The sequence below is a fragment of the Ooceraea biroi genome, chromosome 7 (genome assembly GCF_003672135.1).
Source record: "Ooceraea biroi isolate clonal line C1 chromosome 7, Obir_v5.4, whole genome shotgun sequence".
In the NCBI taxonomy this organism is placed as follows: domain Eukaryota; kingdom Metazoa; phylum Arthropoda; class Insecta; order Hymenoptera; family Formicidae; genus Ooceraea; species Ooceraea biroi.
The window spans coordinates 15,761,394-15,781,442 of record NC_039512.1 but is presented as its reverse complement, the minus strand read 5'-3'; the positions used below and the strand labels follow the sequence as shown (position 1 = coordinate 15,781,442).

The window sequence follows — 20,049 nt, the reverse complement described above, 5'->3', positions numbered from 1 at the left end:
TATCGCCGATTCTCGCGAATGATGGATAACAGGTGGAAATAAATCACACTCTCGACACGCTATTCAATTATTGTTTTATTCCGGGTCCGATCTGTCTCTCTCACCACGTTCATTACAATAGAAAAGATATCATATTTTTTTCTTTTTTCTCTTTTTTTTGTACCTCGCTTTGGCTTCGACGGGAGTCGAGCGATTTAATCGCCGTACAGTAATAACGTACAGTAATAACGCTTCTCTTTCTCTTTCTCTCTCACAGTTTTATTCGCGAAATTGATCAAATGTCATGAAAATTCCATAAAACCTTTTAATATAACGATATATACAGGAAAGGTGGGACGAGAGAGCTGATATTTTTGTACATAAAGAGAAATTTGTTCACTTGTACGAGAGTTACTGAAAAAAAATATATATATAATTTTCAAAATAATACCTTTCTAAATAATTTCTGCAGATTTTCGAGACATTTGATCGCACTTTCATGGGCCATTGTATAATACGTATGAAAAGGGAAGGGTAAGGGGGGGGGGGAAGAGATTGGAGAAACAACCGAGTCGAAATGCATTCTCGATTGACTTTCTCATGATAATCGGGGCGATCGGCAATCGCGTCCGCATCAAGTAGATTTATTTTATTTTATTGTCCACTGTGTATATGTGTGTGTATGTAAGTGTGTGTATGTATGTGTGTGATATCTTACGATTATCTCGTCAAAAGGCGCTCGCACAGGAAGTTGCACGTCCGACAAAAGCGAACAAATAAATAAAAATCGACGCGCGAGATCGCATGCGCACTCTTAATAAAATACTATCGGATGAGGTGCTCGACTAGAATTATGGATCACTCAGTATACACTTGCTCGGTTAAATGCACGTACATATATGTGCACGCGTATCTTCTTACGAGTGTGCATTTCTATATATATGGCTGTGTCATGCGTGTCGTGTAATTTATGCACATGGGGACCAACAGTAACAATAACGACAACAGCGATCATGATATAATGACATTCTCTCTCTCTCTCTCTCTCTCTTGCTCGCTTTCTCTCTTAATTGACCAATCGACAATAGACATTACAAACGATAACGATAATCGCAACGCACAGGATGCTCGGCGTCCTCGTTGATGCGCTAATCTCCTCGATCAGGTTCAAGAAATTCAAAAACGGTAAATGGGAAGAATAAAAAAAAATGTACGTCAGCAACCCTTGCCTAACGTCGATCGCCGCCGAGCACTGTGACGCGCTCGGCGATTGAATCGCGACTTCATCGCGACTTTGCGTGCGGCTTGCAGCTACGCAGTCTACAATTGCGCCACTTGCTCGTTATTGGTCTTGCTGGTGGTGCTGGACGTTAGCGAGATCTCGGTGACCCCCACGGACGTCCGCACCGCCGCGGTCAGGGCGCTCTGCAGGGGCACGTTCTCGCTCGCCGTTTCGCAGCCTGTGTCTGCAAAAAATTGGAATTTCATTAGTCGTCAGCAGTGGAAACGAGAGCGGGGAATATCTAGGCCAAGCGGAACATATGCTGCCTTTCGGCTCCCCCTTACATCCCTTTTTTCACATTAGCATGCGCTATCACGAATACGCTAAAATAATTAGATCCTTTGGCTTGATCCGCACGCAATTGACGTTCGATTTCTGGGACAGAAGTTTCATCACAGATGAATAATAAATTCAATAATAAATAATCAGTTTCCTTTAAGCTCTCTTTCTAATTGTTAAATTGCTTAATGCTGTCAGTATTAATAGAGTGAAACGGCGTTGATAAAATGATCGGATTCTCGTCAAAGCGCTTTTGCGCACTTTTTCCCGCTTCATTCTCATGCAAAATGAGAAAATTACGTAATCGCGTTGTCGTACGATATGGAGCCGATGGAGGCGTAACGCCGTGCGGCTCTGCATTTCTAAAATTTCCGCGCCGAATAATTCGCCAGTAAATTCGCGAGAGCACAAAGGATCGACGATGGCACTACCGCCAGTTATTAACTTAATAATTTAGTGGCGCTTAGGGCAAATCATTCCGGCAGCCATTAGCGCGCGCGCTCTGTAATCCCCTTCATGATTGCGTAGTCGCTGCCACGTAACCAGCAGCGGTTAATCACAGACAACGGTAGCAATAACGATTTCCACGCGGGGGAGGATTAAGCGCTATCAATCGGCGATAGGTATCGGCTCGAAAAGCGCGCGAACGCGAAAACCTGAACGCAAATGAAGCGCCCTTTAACAGACAGCCGCGTTATAAATAAGGCGTTTAATAAGCTGAAAGCTTCTAAATCCGCCCGGATTGGCCCAGATTCGTGCCAGGAGTTACATCGAGCCGCGTTACCATCGAATATCAAGCCGTTCGTCGCCGTTCTCGCGTATCGATTACTTTCTTTCGAGCAGAAGCGACCGAGCGACGACGGGGCAATATTCGTCGACGGGGATGCTACGTCACGTCAGATTTTCCGATACATCGCGAATCCGAGGCGAATTTACGCTACGGGATCTCCCGAAAGCCATTCGCAGAGAGGAATGCTTTTTTAATGTTTATCGTTATCTCGTGGGAGGCAAGAGAGACATGCCCCATTCGCGTCACGCGCGGCCCGAGAATCAAGTTCATAGATTTCTCGAAATTTGCATGCAAATCAGTTGGAATTATGATGCCGGTATTTCTGAGGCGGAATCTTTCCCTTGCTCGCACGTTTGTTCCCAGCAATGTCAACCTTGTCCGAGGCAACCCCTTAAAAGCCCTCTTAAAATCCCTCGATTGAAGCATCAGAATGTATAATCAGTATATATAATCCTCGCCACTTTCCCTAAGAATTTATCGCGAGACAACCGATATTGATTTATTGTCCTCTCAAAATATTATTTTACGCTTTTACAGCGGTGAGATCTTTTATTAAACGAACGATCAAACACATTATTGATCGGAGGTAGGATACAGCGGACAGGCAAGGAACTGACCGCATATTTCATGATGATGCTGACCGCGATAAAAAGAGAAAAAAATCTACGAACTCAATCGTCAGGTCATCAACAGAATCGCAAGATCAGCTCGAGTTTCCTCGCTGCGAAAGGCAAGATCAGCTCGTGGAGCTTCGCCTCGAGCGATCACATTTCGCACCCTCACATTTCGTCACGGATGACGCGCCGGCGCTGCTGCCCTGCTTCTTGAACGTGCTGCCCATGTAGACCTTGCCGCGTATGTTCTTGTCCGGCTGGAAGACGATGATGTAGACCTTGGGCGAGTACAGGCAGACCAGGGTGACGGACGCGCTCAGACTGATCGCCACGCAGAGGGTCGTGATCTGCGTCTCATGGGCGTTTCCGGTGCCGAAGTAGATTGGCACGAACGCCAGCCAGATGATGCACGTGGTGTACATGGTGAAGCCAATGAACTTGCTCTCGTTGAAGTTCTCCGGGATCTTGCGCGTCTTCACCGCGTACACGGTCGAGACGAGGATCAGCGCGGCGTTGTACAGCTGGGAGAATAGGAAGCTCATATCCTGGATGTTGCACTTGAGGATCACCTGGCGGCGGTCCGGGTACGAGTACCTGGTGCCCGGCGGCTCGATAATCATCCAGATCAGCGTGATCACCACCTCGGCAATCGGAATGGGATCTTTCGTCTCTCGATAGATGCAATGAAAAGCGCGACATGACGAATGGAGTCAAGTGCCTATTTCGATCGCCAGATCTTAGGATATTCGTTATTACTATTTCAAAATTTCTTTATGATTCTCTATAATATGCTAAAGTCTTGTTCCATTCAAAAAGTAACTAGACACAAATACCAGCGACAGAGTTTAATAAAGCGAAAAGATAAAAGCCTTTGGGATCAAAACCTTATTCACCTTGAAACAGACACTTTACTCCAGATCGGAGTTGGGATCAGATCGCTTACTTGGAGGGCGATCAGCGCGGCAGCAACGCAGACCTGCGAGGTTGGGCTGATGTAGCGTGGTCGTACGGCGGACCTTGAGGCTGAATCGAAGATTCTGGCAATCCTGTTGGTCTTGGTGAGCAGGGCGCCGTACACGGCGCTGAAACTGACACCGACCCCAAAGCGCTGCAGGATACAAATCGCCGTGGTCGGGGTGGCGAGGAGCACGAAAGTGTTCAGATAACAGACGAGCACGCCCGCCAGCAGGATTATTGTGAGTTCCCGTCCAGAAGCTCGGACCACCGGTGTGTCACGGTGTTGGAAGAGCAAACACGCCACTGCTAAGGTCGCTACGATTCCTAAGCAAGATATCACCGCGGGCGCAATAGCGAAGGCGCTGCTCCATCTGACAACAGAAGTAAACGCACAAAATGCATTCAGTTCGCACGTTCTTAAAGTACATCAGTGTTCAACGTTCATATTCTTGCGAAAAAATTAACATAGTGAGGATTAACAAATAATGATAAATCAAGACGATAAATTAATGACACGAAAATATACAATAATTTCCGGGATAATGAATAATGAGTAAGCTAAGTTTTGTGACGTCCAACTTGCGTCTCTAGTTCTTTCGTTCCTCCCTTCGTTCGAATTAATATTTCACAATCAGCCTCATCGATTTTTGATTCCAATTGTTTAATAGCACCTGACAACAATATCATCCAACTTTTTGGACTTTGGAGGAAGACTCCACGCGACTAACACCCACCTGATATGTTTGATCGGTAGCTGGTAGCACCCTCGCTTGTCAGGGTGCGGCCAGAGGCCCGGGCCGCAGTCCATGCAGGTGTACTCGTCGTAGACGAACTCGTACGCCTCGCACTGGTCGCACACCCAGCAACAAGTGTCACCCTGTTGCTTCTTTATCATACCTGGCTCGCAGGGCAGCGAGCACGCGGAGATCGGTATGTCCTTCGTGCCGCGCGCCCATACTAACTCCTCCGTGCGAATGTCCAGGGAATTGTACCACTTGCCCACCACCTGTCGAACAATTTGGCACGTGATCGACCCGGCGAATCCCGACGCGCTCAAATATCTCATCCGCGTTTTGGAAGCCGGTCAAGTTCCTCAAGCCGAGTTCGAAGGTTAATCGTATCCGAAAAAAGAGGAGAGCAATTTCCATTCTCTCTTATTTCGGCTTAATTTGACATAATTGGATAGATTTATACCGGAGTAATTTGTGCGCTTCGCAGAGGCCATTAAATTATCAATTTTGAAAATTATACTCATCGGAGTTGTTGGAGTGTTTCCAAAAAATTCGAAAAGTATTCGTCTTCTCTTCTCGAGAGTTTACTGCCCCGGAAATCTGTATTCTCGAAAGTGTGCAGCCGCGGCGAGACTTTAATTACTCGTTAAAAAGGCAGAGCCGCCTCCTCTTTGCGCATCCGCTCCGTTTGATTCCGCGTCGCGTCATCGATCGCGCCTGACGAGTCCACGCCAACTTTATACGCGTATTAGCGAGCAGGGATGTGGAAACCGTTGCAGAACACACCATTTACAGACAGCAATATCTTTTAATTGAATAACAGAAGTAGAAATCGATTGTAAAATAATAAAGCAATTACAGATATCGGCACGTCGTACAAAATGGCGTCTATCGATTTCCATCTCCGAAATCTTGAACTAAAATTCTTCCGGAATTCCTCGAATTGAGGTTCCACTATAATAGAGCTCAACTTTGCTCTTCGCTTCGTTCAAATTTAGATCTCGACTTTATCGGAATGTAGCCCGGGGTCCGAAGATTGGGGTGATTTACGGTACGAGCTCCAAGTTCGGACGGGGTTCGAGTTGTTCGACCACCAAGGAATTCCGCGCGCTACTTTATCTTCGTATTAGCGGGGACGCGAAATGATGAAAGTTGAACTTTGCGAGGGCGGCGAGAGCTGCTTCCTCGCGGAGTTCCAATTGAATTTATCGCCCCTGGCGACGAGACAGTCAGTTCAATTATGCATCGGGGATGATATAATAGCGTGTTACGGTGATTGCGAGGCGCTCCCGAATGAGCCTTACCCGATAGTGATAGCCGTTCGCCCCATTGTTGTTTGTCCCCTTTCGGAAATTGAGGATCTCGTATCGCGCCAGGCCGTCTCCGTGCTCGTCGAACTTTACCTCACTGCCGGCGGGGTCTGCAAAACGACTGTAATGACTGTGGATCTCCGTTAAGCACGTATCGTCGAGCGACATCGTCGCACCGCTTCCCTCCTCGCGAAAGAATACAACAAAAGTTTCACAATATCCCGAGAAAAAAACTTAAAAAAACAGAAAGAAACGGCCATCCAGTCGAGCCACTCTGAAGTTGTAGAAGCAATCGATACTTTTCAAAAGCAGAGACGTGCGTGATGTAAAAGCGCAGTGGCATGATATGCGAAAAACAGACAAAAAATGGGGAGTTAAAACGGACAAAATGGAGAAAGTTACGATTAATGCATTTTACAGTCTGTCCGAGAAATTTAATCCTAGTAGATTTAGAAGACAGTAGTTTTGCAGAATAATATAAAATTTTTCCTGCCCGACATTGTGAATTTTAATCTAATTTCAAGTTTAATTTCAAGACTGTCTCGATAATAAAGTTCTGGACTTTATTATTATCCTTGCAAAAGAGAAATAGTAATGATATTTGTTACAATGTTAATCTAACAATATTATTTTGGCAAACACGTTAGCATTTACGATTTTATAATAATTATCGTTGTTGCGCTATATGCGTCTAACGTCACGTTGCAAAAGAGGGAGGTAATCCACGGAGGGCTCGAAATTCATGAAATCTAACGGGATGGATATTTCGGAGACCGTATAATTCCTCAAATATTCAATATAAAGTACTATTTACCCGTATCAATAGTATTTTGTATCTCAAATATCTCTGTTGACCACATGTTCCGCTTGGACGAGCGATGGATCAATAATTTAACGTCGGCAAACCTTTCAGCGCGGAGCTATGTCAAATTCCAAACGCAAATAAATAAATGAAATTCGCTTGGAACTCGCATAAACGTTTCGTGTACGCACATCCGCGAAATAAATCGATAGGCGGAACGGACGTGTCCGATCCGATTTGCGATATCGCGTAAAAACGCTGTACATACATGCATATGTATATACTGTGCCGCGTACGAAGACTTCGCGTATTGAAAAAGAGAAAAGGAAGAGACTGCCGTCGCGTGTATCGAGCGAGGACGCGATACGTATTTCCAGATAACGCGATTATTAGCTGAATTAAATAAAACTTTTTCTGTGAGGGATCTTGAATACCGGATATCGACGCTAAAAAACGATCGATTACACACAGAGTGTGCAGAATGTTCTTTTTGCTATTTTTATGGATTCTCCGATTGATTCGGAAACGGTTCATTTTTAAGAGAAAAATGTTTTAAAGAACATAATTTTTTCCATAATAAAATACGTTTTACTGAAAAATCTGCGACATCATCGTTTGATATTTATAAATTGTATTTCAAAAATTATATTGAAAGAGTGAATCAAATGGAAAATTTAGTGACACCCGCTATTTCTGGGACACTCGCTTTTCACGGTGTTCCTCCCTTGAACCTTCCATCACGGTATCCCTTCGATTTTCTGTAAAAGGAGGCGCGAAGAAGCGCGGTAAAGAAGAAAAAAGAAGAAGAAAAGGAAGGCGGTACAAAAGAGCGCGACGCATATCCAACATTTGATCCATACCCATCGAATCCGGGTTTTGTGAGCGAGGAAAACGTGCACTGTCATTGGGAACTCACCGAAAAAGGACACGTTCAGCAGATAATTCCTATAGAACGCGCCGCGATCATAGTTCGCCATTGACGAGCACAGGCCCTCGCTGCCACGGCCGCACAAATCGCGGCGCAGATTGTTGAGCGCCAGGGCAAACGCGTATACCGCATCCACCACGAACTGCACTTTCGACTCTTGCTCGTATCCGCTCGCCTCGGTCAGTCTCAGCTTGGACGAACAAATGGTGAGGCTCTGATTGCCAACAATGCCGGAGCTGGTTCTCCAACTGCCCTGCTGACTGAAACGCTCCAGGTTCGCCACGTTCCGTCTCAGGGTGCAGCCGAACACTTCCTCCCAGTACTCGCCGAACCACGGATTCCGCCGATTGTTCTCTGGGGTGCGTGACTCCATGTAATCGTCAAAGCCTGGGATCTTCTTCGACTGCAGCTCGACGGTGATGGCACCCTCAGCTTCCTCTTCGAGACCCTCCACCAGCTTACTCTGCCGACCCCAGCCGTCGCTGGCTAGCCACTGATCCGTATTCGTAGCGATCATTATTGAATGTGTTGGGGAGAAGACGGTGCTATGGAAGCTCGGTTTATCTTTGATGCGCGTATGATATATTAATAGCTAAGGCCATTAAGCTTTACATCAATCCATCCGATTTATACTTTATATATTGTAGCAAAAGAGAGAAAACTCGAATAAATAATGAAATAAAATTTGTATGATACACCATAATGCATTCAGTGGATTTAACATTGTCCAAACGAATCAAAAACAAGATGGAAGAATCATCGTTACGCTGTAAAAGGGACACACTCGATTTCCATATCACCAATTAGGGATTCCATAATGCGAGAAGCAACGTTTCTCCTTCGAAACCGACCTGAAACGGCTGGCTGAGGTTCGATCGTCTCGCGGCGTCGAGGATACCACGGGCATCCTCCGCCCGAGTGAACAGAACAATCGCGCGAGCGTTAGGCTTCTTGCTCAACCGCTGGATGATGTCGTCGAAGACCTTGTCGTCTGCGGCGCTGGGCACTTTGAGTGCCGCCGCGATGCATACGTTGCGTTCCGTAGCCTCGCGCGTGAACACCTCAATACCATATTCGCCGTAGCTACCCTCGGAGTACACGGTAGAGACGTACGACCAGTTGGCGCTCTTCACCACGTCCACCAGCGCGATCGACTGGAAGGTATCAGGCGGCACCGTTCGAGCAAAGTAGTCGAACCTGAAGAACGATAAGAATACAATACAGAGAAATACAGAACAAAGACGCAAGAAAAGGAAGAATAAAAAGGAACGAGCGACAAAGTTATGGCAGCGTCATATTCGTAACTGATTTCTGCAATGTTTGGCGAATAATGGTGAACTTTCGTTGAAGTATTTTTATTGTACACAGAAAAATCTATAGTATCTAATTGTAAGTAATAAGGAGGATATCAAATCGACTCATAAAACACATCTACTTCTAATGATACGTCTATTTCTCTAACGAGACTTTGTCTAGTGCGACCTCGTTTGTAAACTTAACGCGTTACCTTTTCTATAGCACATCTTCAAATATGTACTCATCAAAGTCACCCTATAATGAGTGTTTAAACGGTAGTCAGAAGTCCTTTAATGACAGTTATACGCAGAGTTGAAACGATGTTAAACCGACAGAAATGTCGCAAGCTGGCGATAATTGCAATCGAGGCCCTATCCAACGAGTCGACGATTGCTTAAGTCAATAATTGAAGAACTTATGAGACAGTGAAGATTATGAAACTCACTTCATGATCTTTGCTTATCTCTTCCTTAGAATTTCTTCATTAGAATAACCTCCGATTTTCGCATCGATTCGACGAACTTACGATCACAATAAAAAGGAGATACTTTAAAGAAAGACCCACCTGGTCTTGTCGCTCAGCGCCTTGGCGGTCGAAGCGGGCGATATTTGCGGGATATGGAAGAGCCGCAGCAGATTCGCCACCTGGAGTGAAACCGAGCTGTAGGAACCCCCGATCACCCCGAAGATGGGCCCTGCGCTGGCGGTCCTCTTCACCCGGGGCGACGATTTGTCCGCGCACTCGAGCACGCTGATGTCGATGTTGGACAGGGACGCGCGGACGAAGTGCAGGCTCTGATTGAGCGCGTACGTATCGCGGCCGCACGTGTCGAGGATGTGCACGCCCAAGGTGATGCCCGGCAGTATCGCGTTGTTGCGATTGATCTGATCGACGGCGAACATCATCGCCTCGAGGCGCTGCACACCCCGGTGGTAGATATTGGGTCCGCACGCGGTACCGCCGCCCTTCTCGTGCACCGGAAACAGTCCACCCAGGACGATGTCGCCTGGGATCAGCACCGCCTCGCTGTGCGCCGCGTGCGACTGCACCACCGACACCCTCGACAACCGCAGCAGGGATAAGATAACGAGCAGGAACGGCCAGGACACACACCGGTGCATCTTAGCTTAGCCGGCTGTCGCACTGTCCTCGAGTGTCCCTGTAGCGCCTCAGGAATAACGGGCACGTCGATTCGCGTCCACTCGCGCTGGCCGTTACATCGATTAGAGCGAGGTTCCTGTTTCGAACCGAGCGCTTGCATCGAAGAGAGATTTTTTATATTTTTCCTGATTTTGTGTATTGTTGGATTTTCTACTGTTATTCTATATCTTATTTTTACTTTTTATTTTTTATATTTTATTCCTACGTTTTATTCTGTCTACGTTGCAGTTATTTTCCAATTCTATCCAATCATTGAGAAAAGGGTGGAGGAAGTAGCTATGATAATTGTACTCCCTCATTATTCGATATTTGTGTTAATTGAGCTTTCGTTCCAAATTTGTTCTCTTTCATTTCGTGAAATTCATTTCGAAACAGGTACTCCGTTCCGTACTTACCGAACGTCCTAGAGACTGAGTAATCCTCGGTCCATTACTCCGTACAATCCCATTATTTCGGTATCAACGCGTTCGAGATGCGGCGGGGAGGGACGCTTCCTCGATTCGCGCTGTACGAGAAACCCAGATTCCCCGCCATTGATTCTGATGTACACGCGCGATGCCGGCCGCGAACTTCCGCTTTTCGACCCCTTCGATCGCACGACCGGACGGTACCCACTTGCCTCCGCATCCCTTCGATAAAGCAAACGATAAAGTCGACAGTCCCGAGAGAATCAACGTCGACTTCTTTTACGATCGTTCCCAGATCACCCCCGAGCGTTTCTCCTCTCTATCTCTATTCTGAATATCCTCCGGTTATTTATGTATTATTCCAGTTTCCGACGACTTCCCGTTTCTGCTTCCTTCCCTTTTGAGCAAACGAGAAATCTGACAGTCCTAGGAGAATCGGCATCAATCTTGCAATATTTAAATCACCCCTGAGCGTTTTCCTTTGTTTTCTATTCTCGAATTATCTGGCCACTTTTGTCATATATTATTCCTCAAGTCTCCGCCAAGTCCTCTTTCCTATTTCCTTTCTAGGACGGAAACTCGTCCCTTACGCGAATAGCAATCGGAAGAAAATGGGAAGCTTTTAAGGGCGCACAGTGGCTTTAAAGCAGCCGATGCAATTATCACGGATCTTCCTGCTGTTGTTTCTACAGATGCCTCCGAAATTGACACGACCGATTATCGGGCGAGGAGACTCAGCTTCCGGAAGAGGCATCCGGCGTTGTCGTCGGCTTCGACGTCAGCATCGACAATCTCGGTGTCGTCGTGGCCATCGAGAACCTCCTGCTCGAGCTACCACTCTGTTAAGCTTAGAATTCTTCCTCTTCTTTTGTGAAATATATTCCCTCTGTCGAGATCCGACTCACCCTTCCTCCTTTTGACGCCCTTATTGGAACACGCAATCCTTCTTCTCGCTCTCTTCTTTATGAATATTCTCGCCGAGACGCAGTACTTTTTCACCTCGCAACCCCTCCTTTTCGCAAATAGTAAATTTTCGACTCGTTAAACGGATTCAATTTCGAGACCGAAATCGAGTGTGGTGATGATGTTGATGGCGACAGTGGTGGTAGTAGCGGTGGTGGCGGTGGCGATCCGATTTTAAATCCGAGATAGCCTCGGCATATCGGAGTCTTGTTTTGAATTTCAAAGTGACGACGACCCAGTTCGACGACGTGACGCGACCGCTTTGCTGCTCCTGATCTTCTTCATTTTCCGCGCACTCGGACTCAAGATAAAGGCACCAGCCGGACATAAGGACTGATGAGGTTCCGCTGGAATCCTGCGAACGTTCGGAAAGATGATTTGTTTTCATCATTTCGTCTTGCTTTATTGTTGGACATACTCGCGCTATTATACTGATTGTATAATATTTCAAACAAACCACTCATCACAAATGGCATTGAAAATGTTGGCAAAAGTTGTTTTGATCAATAATAAACGAAATGAGCTTGATTTCTTTTCTCCGAGCAATGTTAATACTGAAAAAAGAATTTTCATATGAGTTTTGTGATTAGACATTAATGAGCAACAATTTTCGCTAATTTTTGCGATACGTGGTTTACTCGTGCGACCTCGATATTTACTGTCTTCCATTCCCGAAGCGTTATTGATCTGTTCTTCCTTGAAGTTCAGAGGAAATGTTCAGAAAAGAGAGACGCGTGCAACTGAAGTAAGCTCTTTAATCCCTCAACTGTCACGAGCGCGTGTATTTCATGAAATCACGTATTCATGGACATTTGTATTTGTTTGTCTTTTAATGTAATCTCTGTTTGCGAATCACGACGATCAAAAAAGCGATGAAAACTCAAAATTTAAAAGTTCGGTTAATCCTTTAATTTGCTTTTCAATGACTAGCGTCCATTCATAAAAGAAGTAGGTCAAAAGCCGTTCTCGAGAGTCATTTAAGCAAATTAACGTATCGTTAAAAGGAATTACTCACTTAATTATTTCTGTTTGCTTGCTTCTTTTATTCCCGGAACGTACTCTCGAACATGCCGAACTTTAAGTAATATCCTGCACGCGTACAAATTATAATCGTTCGTTAATATTCGTATTTGACAGTCAGAATCGGTGCTGTGAAAAGTTATGTTGTCAATTTTTCTGATCATACCTATAATTTCTAAATATTTATATCGTCGTACATCAAACACACATAGATCGTACCCTTGTTTAAATGCATATACATCGCATAAATAGGGTTGCATGGTCGTGGCGATGTGATCCGAAAGCAGATAACATACACTTTCCGGGAATGAGAGCGAAGGAGAAGTCCTGATCGAGGGGATAGGAATCTCCTGAGGAGAGTCATCGAGGCAACGTGATGGAGGTAACTTCCGCGCGCTCACTCGCTTGCTCGCTCGCGCGCGCAGTATCGACTTCTGTCGTGTATCCGCTTTTCGGACTAATAATTTCGCCGAACAACTTCCGGCCTATGATTGCCCAGGAAACTGCTAATGCGCGCACGCCCTACATACGTACACGATGATGGAAGAAGGGGGGAGGGGGAGAGGGTGGAGATGTGGATGCATCACGATATACATTGGCGAGAAAGAGGATGGGTTGGGTAACAGTACATGGAAGAGACAGAGAAATAGAGAGTGGAAGGAAGAGCGGAAGTTGGGGGTGCAAGGGCAAGGGCGCAAATACATGTATGTATGCATACGGGCATACGTATAATATCGCGAAAACGTGATCGAGATTGCCCCATAATCCTGTAATCTTCGCCCGACTCGGATGCCGGAAACGGGGAAGGTCTTGCTTCACCCCCTCCTCGTATTTCACCCTTTCGCCGTGTTATAACCGCGTGAAAATAGCTTGCAAATGCGGGGTGGAGGCCGCGGGATGGGGTGGCAAACACGTAAACACGCATAATATCGCAAATCGAGAGATTACTTCGTAATTCCCGATTGTGCAATTGCGCGATGGACAACGCTCGCACGGAGAAGCAAAGGGAGCACCTTCGTTCTTCGGTCCTTTCGGAGGGATAACCGCGTTGAAATAACTAGTGGCACGGAGGAGATGGAGGGGAGAAAGCGCGCACCCGAGATTACTTCCGGCTGTTCGCTGTGCATCGTCGCTAACCGATGAGCATCTTTAGCGTTTAACATTCAGGCAAATCACGATCGTGCGGTGCAGCGGAAGAGATCTCTACTGATTCATTCCTCTCGGGTAGTCACGTGAAGGGAGCAGAGTGATATGTAACGCGCAACAGCAGCCACAAAGTGCAGAAATGTGCGTCTTTGAAGTATATGATTTTACATTATACGTATCTAGAAAACAGTTACATATTTTTTAATCAAATATACAAATGTAATGTATAGATAGTAGATATATATATATATATAGTGCAAAGAAAGTTAATGAGGAAAAATGCTAACTGAAGGAACACGTGACATTATAATCCCCAGTTAGACGGTTCTCAAAAATTAATACTATTTTAACAATTCTATTTTAACTCTTAATACTATTTTAACAAGTTAACTTCAAGTTAACTTAACAAAGTCAACACACCTAGTGCTCATATCGATAATTGCATTACCTCGATGAAGTTCTTCATCGTGACGAGAACGTCGGTCCATCTGGAGTCCAGCGATTCTACTTAGGAACTCATCAGTGACTAGATCTTCTCTTGGTTTGCACTTTGCTCTTGATTGCGGCGATGTAGTTTTCATGACAAATCGATCTGACCAGTTCGGATCCACGAATCGTCCTATTGATTGTTCCGTGTCTGCTCGCTAACCATCGTGTAAGTCGGAAGATTACAAACTAAAGCCGTCGTAATTGCAGCTAACTGCACACTTTCCGGCTGCGTCGCGCGCTAATTGCCCGCGATCGATCCTCGCAAGGCAAGAAACAACGACAGCTCGCTCGTTTCGGTTCTACATCACGGCGCATCCGATCCCGCGACTTTCCCTCTCGTTCGCTTCGGTCTTTCACTTTCTTCCCGCGCGAATCCCGCCGCGATTATGCTCGTTAGAGCTTCGCTTTGGAACAAAGGAAAATCGGATTGAGAATCGGAGGAAACCGACGGGAGTGCATTACCGCGCTTGTTTTTCCTTGCGCTTCCGTTCTGAAATTTGAAGCTAGACCGCGAGATATATCGAACCACTATCGCATTTTTCCGCCGAATCAACTGTTCTTCGGCATCTGACGAATGTTGCGCGAGCGATGTTCCCGTCGATCCGATCAGCTGAGAGAACGCACTATCCGCCACTGCGAGCCGCGAGACGACGGAAGCGGAATCGCTTCTTCGCGATTACTACACTTCGCGGATTACTTCGTGGAATCCCGCGAACGTCCAGCCACGGATGCGTCGCCCTCGTTCCATCGTGTCAAATCGGTAAAACGCACTTCTCGCATACCACTTTGAATTCCGGCAGGAAGCTCCCCGTCGCCTCCTTCGTTTTCCCGCCCTCGACGCGACTCTCTCGGGATTTATTCTTCGGGAACCCGCCGTCTCGTTAGCCCCGAGTTACGCGACTATCAAGAATTCACGGACTCGAGAAAGGGGTGATCGAGGGGAAGGAAGAAAGACTCATTTTAAGCGGCTCAACGTAACTCGGAGACACCCTTCCGCCTCATCTTTAATCCCATCCCTCGGCAATTATCTTCATTGAGCAATCTCGACGCCGGATAATCTTGCGGGAGCTTGCTAAGAGCCGAAAGCTTTTCCGGGGGCGGACACGTCTCATCCCTCGCGTGGACGATCGTCCTTGCGTCCTCCGGGAGTCATCGCGTGGTTGACAACGGGAGCGAGGATGACGTCGCGATTGCAGCCGCCACAGCACGACTGGCCGAACGGGCCGAGCGGGCCACCAAACCACCCCCGTCGTTCTCGAGCCACCCATCCCACCTCCCCTCCTCCTCCCCTGTGCCCCGCTACACTCGCGGTTCCGCTCGGTTCCGCCCGCGTCCTCCTCGGCAGTGCCGTAGTATTCGTGCGATTTTTCGCGCGCGCGAGCGCGCGTGCATTCTCCGCCGCGTTTTTTGAATCTCGGACAACGGCGGAGCAGCCGCGGTTATGAGAAAATTCTCTAATGAGCGAGATTTTCCGGGGGGGGGGGGGTAGACGGCACGCGTCGCCTTTCCACGCGAGTCCTCGAGCCGTCCTTTTTTCCACTTTTTCCACTTGTCCGTCTCGCTCGAGCCCGTCATCAGCCGGTCGCCACGAGTGCCGGAGCGAAGAGCCGTCGTCGGCCGTCGTTAAGATTTTTTCTTTTTCCGCGCGCGGTCTCTCGAGCCCTCTCGCGCGGGGGTTACCTTGCTCGAGGCGCATTCAACGCGAAGTCGAGACGCAGGAGATGAAAATTTCGCTCGTCAGATGAAAAAATTGAGTTTAGACACCGCGCTGCAAGATGTGCTATCAATCGCGAACTATCGTAAAAGTTTCCGCGAAAGTTGAAATCTAATATTGGGAAAAAGGGAGAGAGGGAAGAGAATGATACCGCATGTCCCAAAAGGAGCAACTTAGCCGTAAAGGAAAAGGCTAAAGCACGGCACTACCGCCTGAAAGAGAAAGTTATGCGATTACAAATCGAATCGACGATTGCTCTTTCGTCGGAAAGGCAAGACGCGAGATGCGTCCTTTATGTTTTGACACCGTCTTTGCAAAAACCGTTTGCTTTCACGGATTATGGTATTGACGTTACCATAACATTACCATTACAGATCCGTTGCATTCGTGTTTCCCATTTTATGCGCATTTCTCCTCTTCTCTTTTGAATGATACAGATATAAATTATTCAAGCCCTCCTGCAAAGCCGCCAGATGCTCTCTCCGCTGCAATTCTCCTGCAATTTGGTATCGACCTTTCCTCAAGGTAGATGTCGAGATATCGTTTCCGGATAAATGAGCAAAATTAAGGAACCTTTGGCGAATTAAGGAAACTTTAGCTGAGGAAGGCCGAATTAAGCTCACACGCAGATCGAGAGAATTCCACACGCCTCCGAGATAACTCCTACATATAGATTACACGTACACCCTGTATGAATAATGAGAACAATCGGAACCCCTACGCTTCCGGCACAAGGCGTTGACTCAAAATTTCCACCCCCTTCCACCCCGTCGAATCGAATCATCACGCGCTCCAGATTGGAACGTCATGTGCCACACACTTTGTGCAGCAATAGGGATAAGTCATTTTATTGATCCGCCTTAATATCGCGCTCAGGCTACCTGCCGCCTGGCGCTACGAGTTTTCTCCGTTTCCACCATACAGAAACACACGTACGTGGCGTTACTGTGCACGGATACGTAACGCGCGAATACGTAACGCAGATAATGAGAATGTCAATAGAGCGATGGGGGTCGATCCGCGCGCGCGATACGCCCCCGTCGCACGCGACGATCTCTTCCGATCTACGATGCTTCCGCTTGGATATTCAGAGGAGCCTCCACGGGGACCGCCGCGGCTCTTTTCACCCCTTTCGTTTTGCGTTATCGGCTGGAAGGCGCGATTAGAATCGTGCCGGCGGTAAAATGGCGACGTCGCTCCGCAACTCGCACGATCTTGCAGCTTATCGCAAGACAAGGGGGATTCTTCCATGGATTTAAGATCAACTTCGTTCGACGTATACTTAATTTGTTAGGTTTCACATCCCCGCATGACCTTTATCCGCTCGGCTCAGATTCTGTCGAAATCTCTCGATTTCATCGGCGAATCTCGAGAATCGATTTCTCATCGTTTATGCATCTTTGTAACTGCACTTCGCAAAGAAGATCGCGAGGGATCTCTCTGCGCGAGAGCTTTGAAAGTTCGCAGCGCGCGCGCGCGCGTAAATCTCGCAACTCGTTTGTAACTCGTAATTCGCCGGCGCAGACGAATTTATTAAATTTGCATCGGCTTGTCATTTTTCAAATATCTTTCAAGCATCAGCACGACTCAGCTGAATCCCTCCCGATCCCCTTCCTACGCATTAGCTGCAAAATACTAGACGTTTCCACAAAGTTTCATGAGACTCGGAGATGTTCGACCCTCCGGGTCGCATTATCCGTATTAGCATTGGCACGGCTGAAAATCGCAGCTGCCAGGAGTTCTTCCCGTTGCGAGACGCGGATCCGGGGCTCGGTGCACGTGCGAGGGATTATGCACGGCGGGAAAGATTGACGGGGGGAAATGGAACAGCGTGGCGAGTGCGACAATGGACATTGAAAGGGAACAAGAGGAAACGCTCGCATGAAACACTCGCTTCGCTCGGGGCACGAAGCTATTAACGCGAGTGCGAAGAAAGCGCGGCGAACATCGCGAAGTGCCGTCAGCCACGCTCTCGGGGGTGCGGGGCCTCCTCGCGCTGCTGTGATTTTCCCATTTTATCACCGACCCCCCGCGAACCGGCCGCTGAGATACTCCGGTAACGTACGTACGTACGTACCTCGCGCTATTTTTGGAGCCGCGCTCGTGTAATCTGCCGTCGCGCGTTTTTCCACCGACACGTAGTAAAGGATTACACTTTTAGCACGCGACCGGAATTAGGTCGTGCGAGAATATCAACGGCGCCATAATCAGGATAAACGTCGCAAGCGCGAAGAATATCTGCGAGCGAACCCACAAACGTTGGAACCGAAGATAGTCCTCCGTCCCGCTCCCTCTCGCATCTCACCCCCGCGTTGACGCTCGCGGATTTATTTTAATCGGCCGGTTATTATTCTCGGGACTGACTGATGACGAAAGAAGCTCGCGAGTATTTCGATGTTCGACGATTCGAGGGTACCGCATGTATAATTCGGTGGGGCACGTGGAAGCGCAGGGTGCCCCCTTTCGCGGAGCGTTTTACCTCGTCCAGGATCGGACGAGCTATTAAAGGGAAATAATTTCCCGCGATGGAGGGTGGAAGAAGGGGAGCGATGGCGAGCGATGCGCCAATACGGATCGCGGGAGTTAATCGCGCGGCGAACCCGTGAATTGTGCGCGCCTTGAAATTTAGAGCGAGCACTCGGCAATCAATGAAACGCATCCGGAATTCTGTGCGCGGGCTTATCGGTGATTCCGTTATGAATCGCACGTGCCAGTTCCAGCCGTCTCGGCCGACGGCGACGTCATTCCGCGAGAAGCGCGGAATGCCTTTTTCCCTTTGCCTTTTATCTTCATCCCTCGAGCCCACCCGCAGTCCCGCCTGCTTCACATTATGTAAAAATAGATAAATTAATGTGTCTGAGAGCGGTAAATTTGCGTCGCTCGGCTATCTATTTCAATTACGCACGATCGTTATCGCGAGGATAAGCCGCATGTTGTTATCCGCAACAGCGATCTGTACTCGCGCGATAAATGGCGATCAATGCGACTCACGTAATCAATGATTCGGACAATCTCGCCCCTTTCCTCCATCGTAATTGAGTCCCGGCAAACACGTTGGTCTCATTAAGCTTCAGAGATCAGAAAATCATTTTCAACCTGAGTAAATTCCCAGGCAGCACATGTTAGCCTAATATATGTTTCTTAGATGTATCTAATGTCTAAGAAACATAAAGTACCATTTAAGAAACGGTTTAAATAGAAACCGTTTTTAGACTTAAATTTTAAAACCGTATTTTTCACGTTTCCACAGAAACGAAAAATGTGTTTTATTAAATTGATTTGAAATTATATAATTAATATAGAAAAAATAGTAATTTCTACTTACTTTGCGAGTATTAATTATTTTTACATCATACGTTTCAATGTACTCGATTATGAAACAAGAGACAAAAATCAACACAAGTGTGTGTGATTCCCACCTCTGATTCACCAAGCGACCGATAGATGGCCAGGCCAGACGTGACGTTCTCGCAAGTAACATTTGTGTTATCACCTTATAAATAACCATCCGGAAAACCGATCCAATACTCTTTTCTTCTTCTTTTCTTTTGAAACTTTTGAGATCACTATTACTTGAAGTGATATTTCAAAAGAGTGAGATTCCACTACACGAAATTTAGAAAGTGATTCATAAAATATAAAAATGTAGTTTTTTAGAAAAATGTGACTTAACTCTGTCTATCTTTGAGGCACTGATATATAGAATTGATAAATATTTTTCTGATGGTTTCTGAAAGGTTTTTTTGCCGAAAAAGAAACGTTTCTCCTAACGTTTTTTCGTTGGACATTTTTCTCCTAAATAAACGTTTCAATAAAGTGGTTATGAAATGTTACGGCAAAACGTTTATGAAACGGTTTTGAAACCAATGTGTGCTGCCTGGGTTCATAATTCTTTTTGATTTATTAGGTTGAATTATTTTTCACGTTATTTTAAGAATCGAATTTTATTTTGCATTTTCTTATTAATCAGTTTTTATTAGTCTGTTCTAAATTATATCAATATAGTATTTAATACATGTAAGCTATTTAAATTTATGTGGAGTAAAACTTTTTTCAATTTTGTTATATTAAATGTTAATCATTGATAACATTTTTACATTGCGAAATACTCGATAAGACTCAATACATGACGAGATGAATTACTAGGCTTCTCGGGAATCAGACAGGTTTGGAGAATTCC

The 20,049-nt window shown here is 46.5% G+C and overlaps 1 protein-coding gene across 6 annotated transcripts; it reads right to left on the bottom strand.

The window, feature by feature from the left end:
• Positions 1-58: 58 nt before the first annotated feature.
• On the bottom strand, positions 59-15,374 carry LOC105274614 (metabotropic glutamate receptor). 6 transcript variants are annotated; one of them, XM_011330933.2, is made up of 10 exons: positions 14,115-15,374; positions 10,526-11,855; positions 9,534-10,223; positions 8,524-8,869; positions 7,661-8,165; positions 5,937-6,052; positions 4,636-4,907; positions 3,888-4,272; positions 3,108-3,585; positions 59-1,445 (listed from the first exon to the last, which is right to left on the bottom strand). In XM_011330933.2, exons 3-10 carry the CDS (start codon positions 10,088-10,090, stop codon positions 1,300-1,302), a joined length of 2,805 nt encoding a protein of 934 aa, XP_011329235.1. In that variant the 5' UTR covers positions 10,091-10,223; positions 10,526-11,855; positions 14,115-15,374; the 3' UTR covers positions 59-1,299. The 6 variants fall into 6 exon arrangements, with proteins under 6 accessions (XP_011329235.1, XP_011329244.1, XP_019890039.1 ...); XM_011330942.2 differs by having other exon boundaries at positions 3,114-3,585; XM_020034480.2 differs by having other exon boundaries at positions 9,534-10,206.
• Positions 15,375-20,049: the final 4,675 nt, after the last annotated feature.

Coding starts and splice junctions, on each gene's coding strand:
- LOC105274614 (XM_011330933.2), bottom strand. CDS start 10,090: ATGCACCGGTGTGTGTCCTGGCCGTTCCTGCTCGTTATCTTATCCCTG. Junction 8,870..9,533: donor GCGCTGAGCGACAAGACCAG/GTGGGTCTTTCT, acceptor ATCGTTCTTCAG/GTTCGACTACTTTGCTCGAA. Junction 1,446..3,107: donor ATCCGTGACGAAATGTGAGG/GTGCGAAATGTG, acceptor AATTTTTTGCAG/ACACAGGCTGCGAAACGGCG.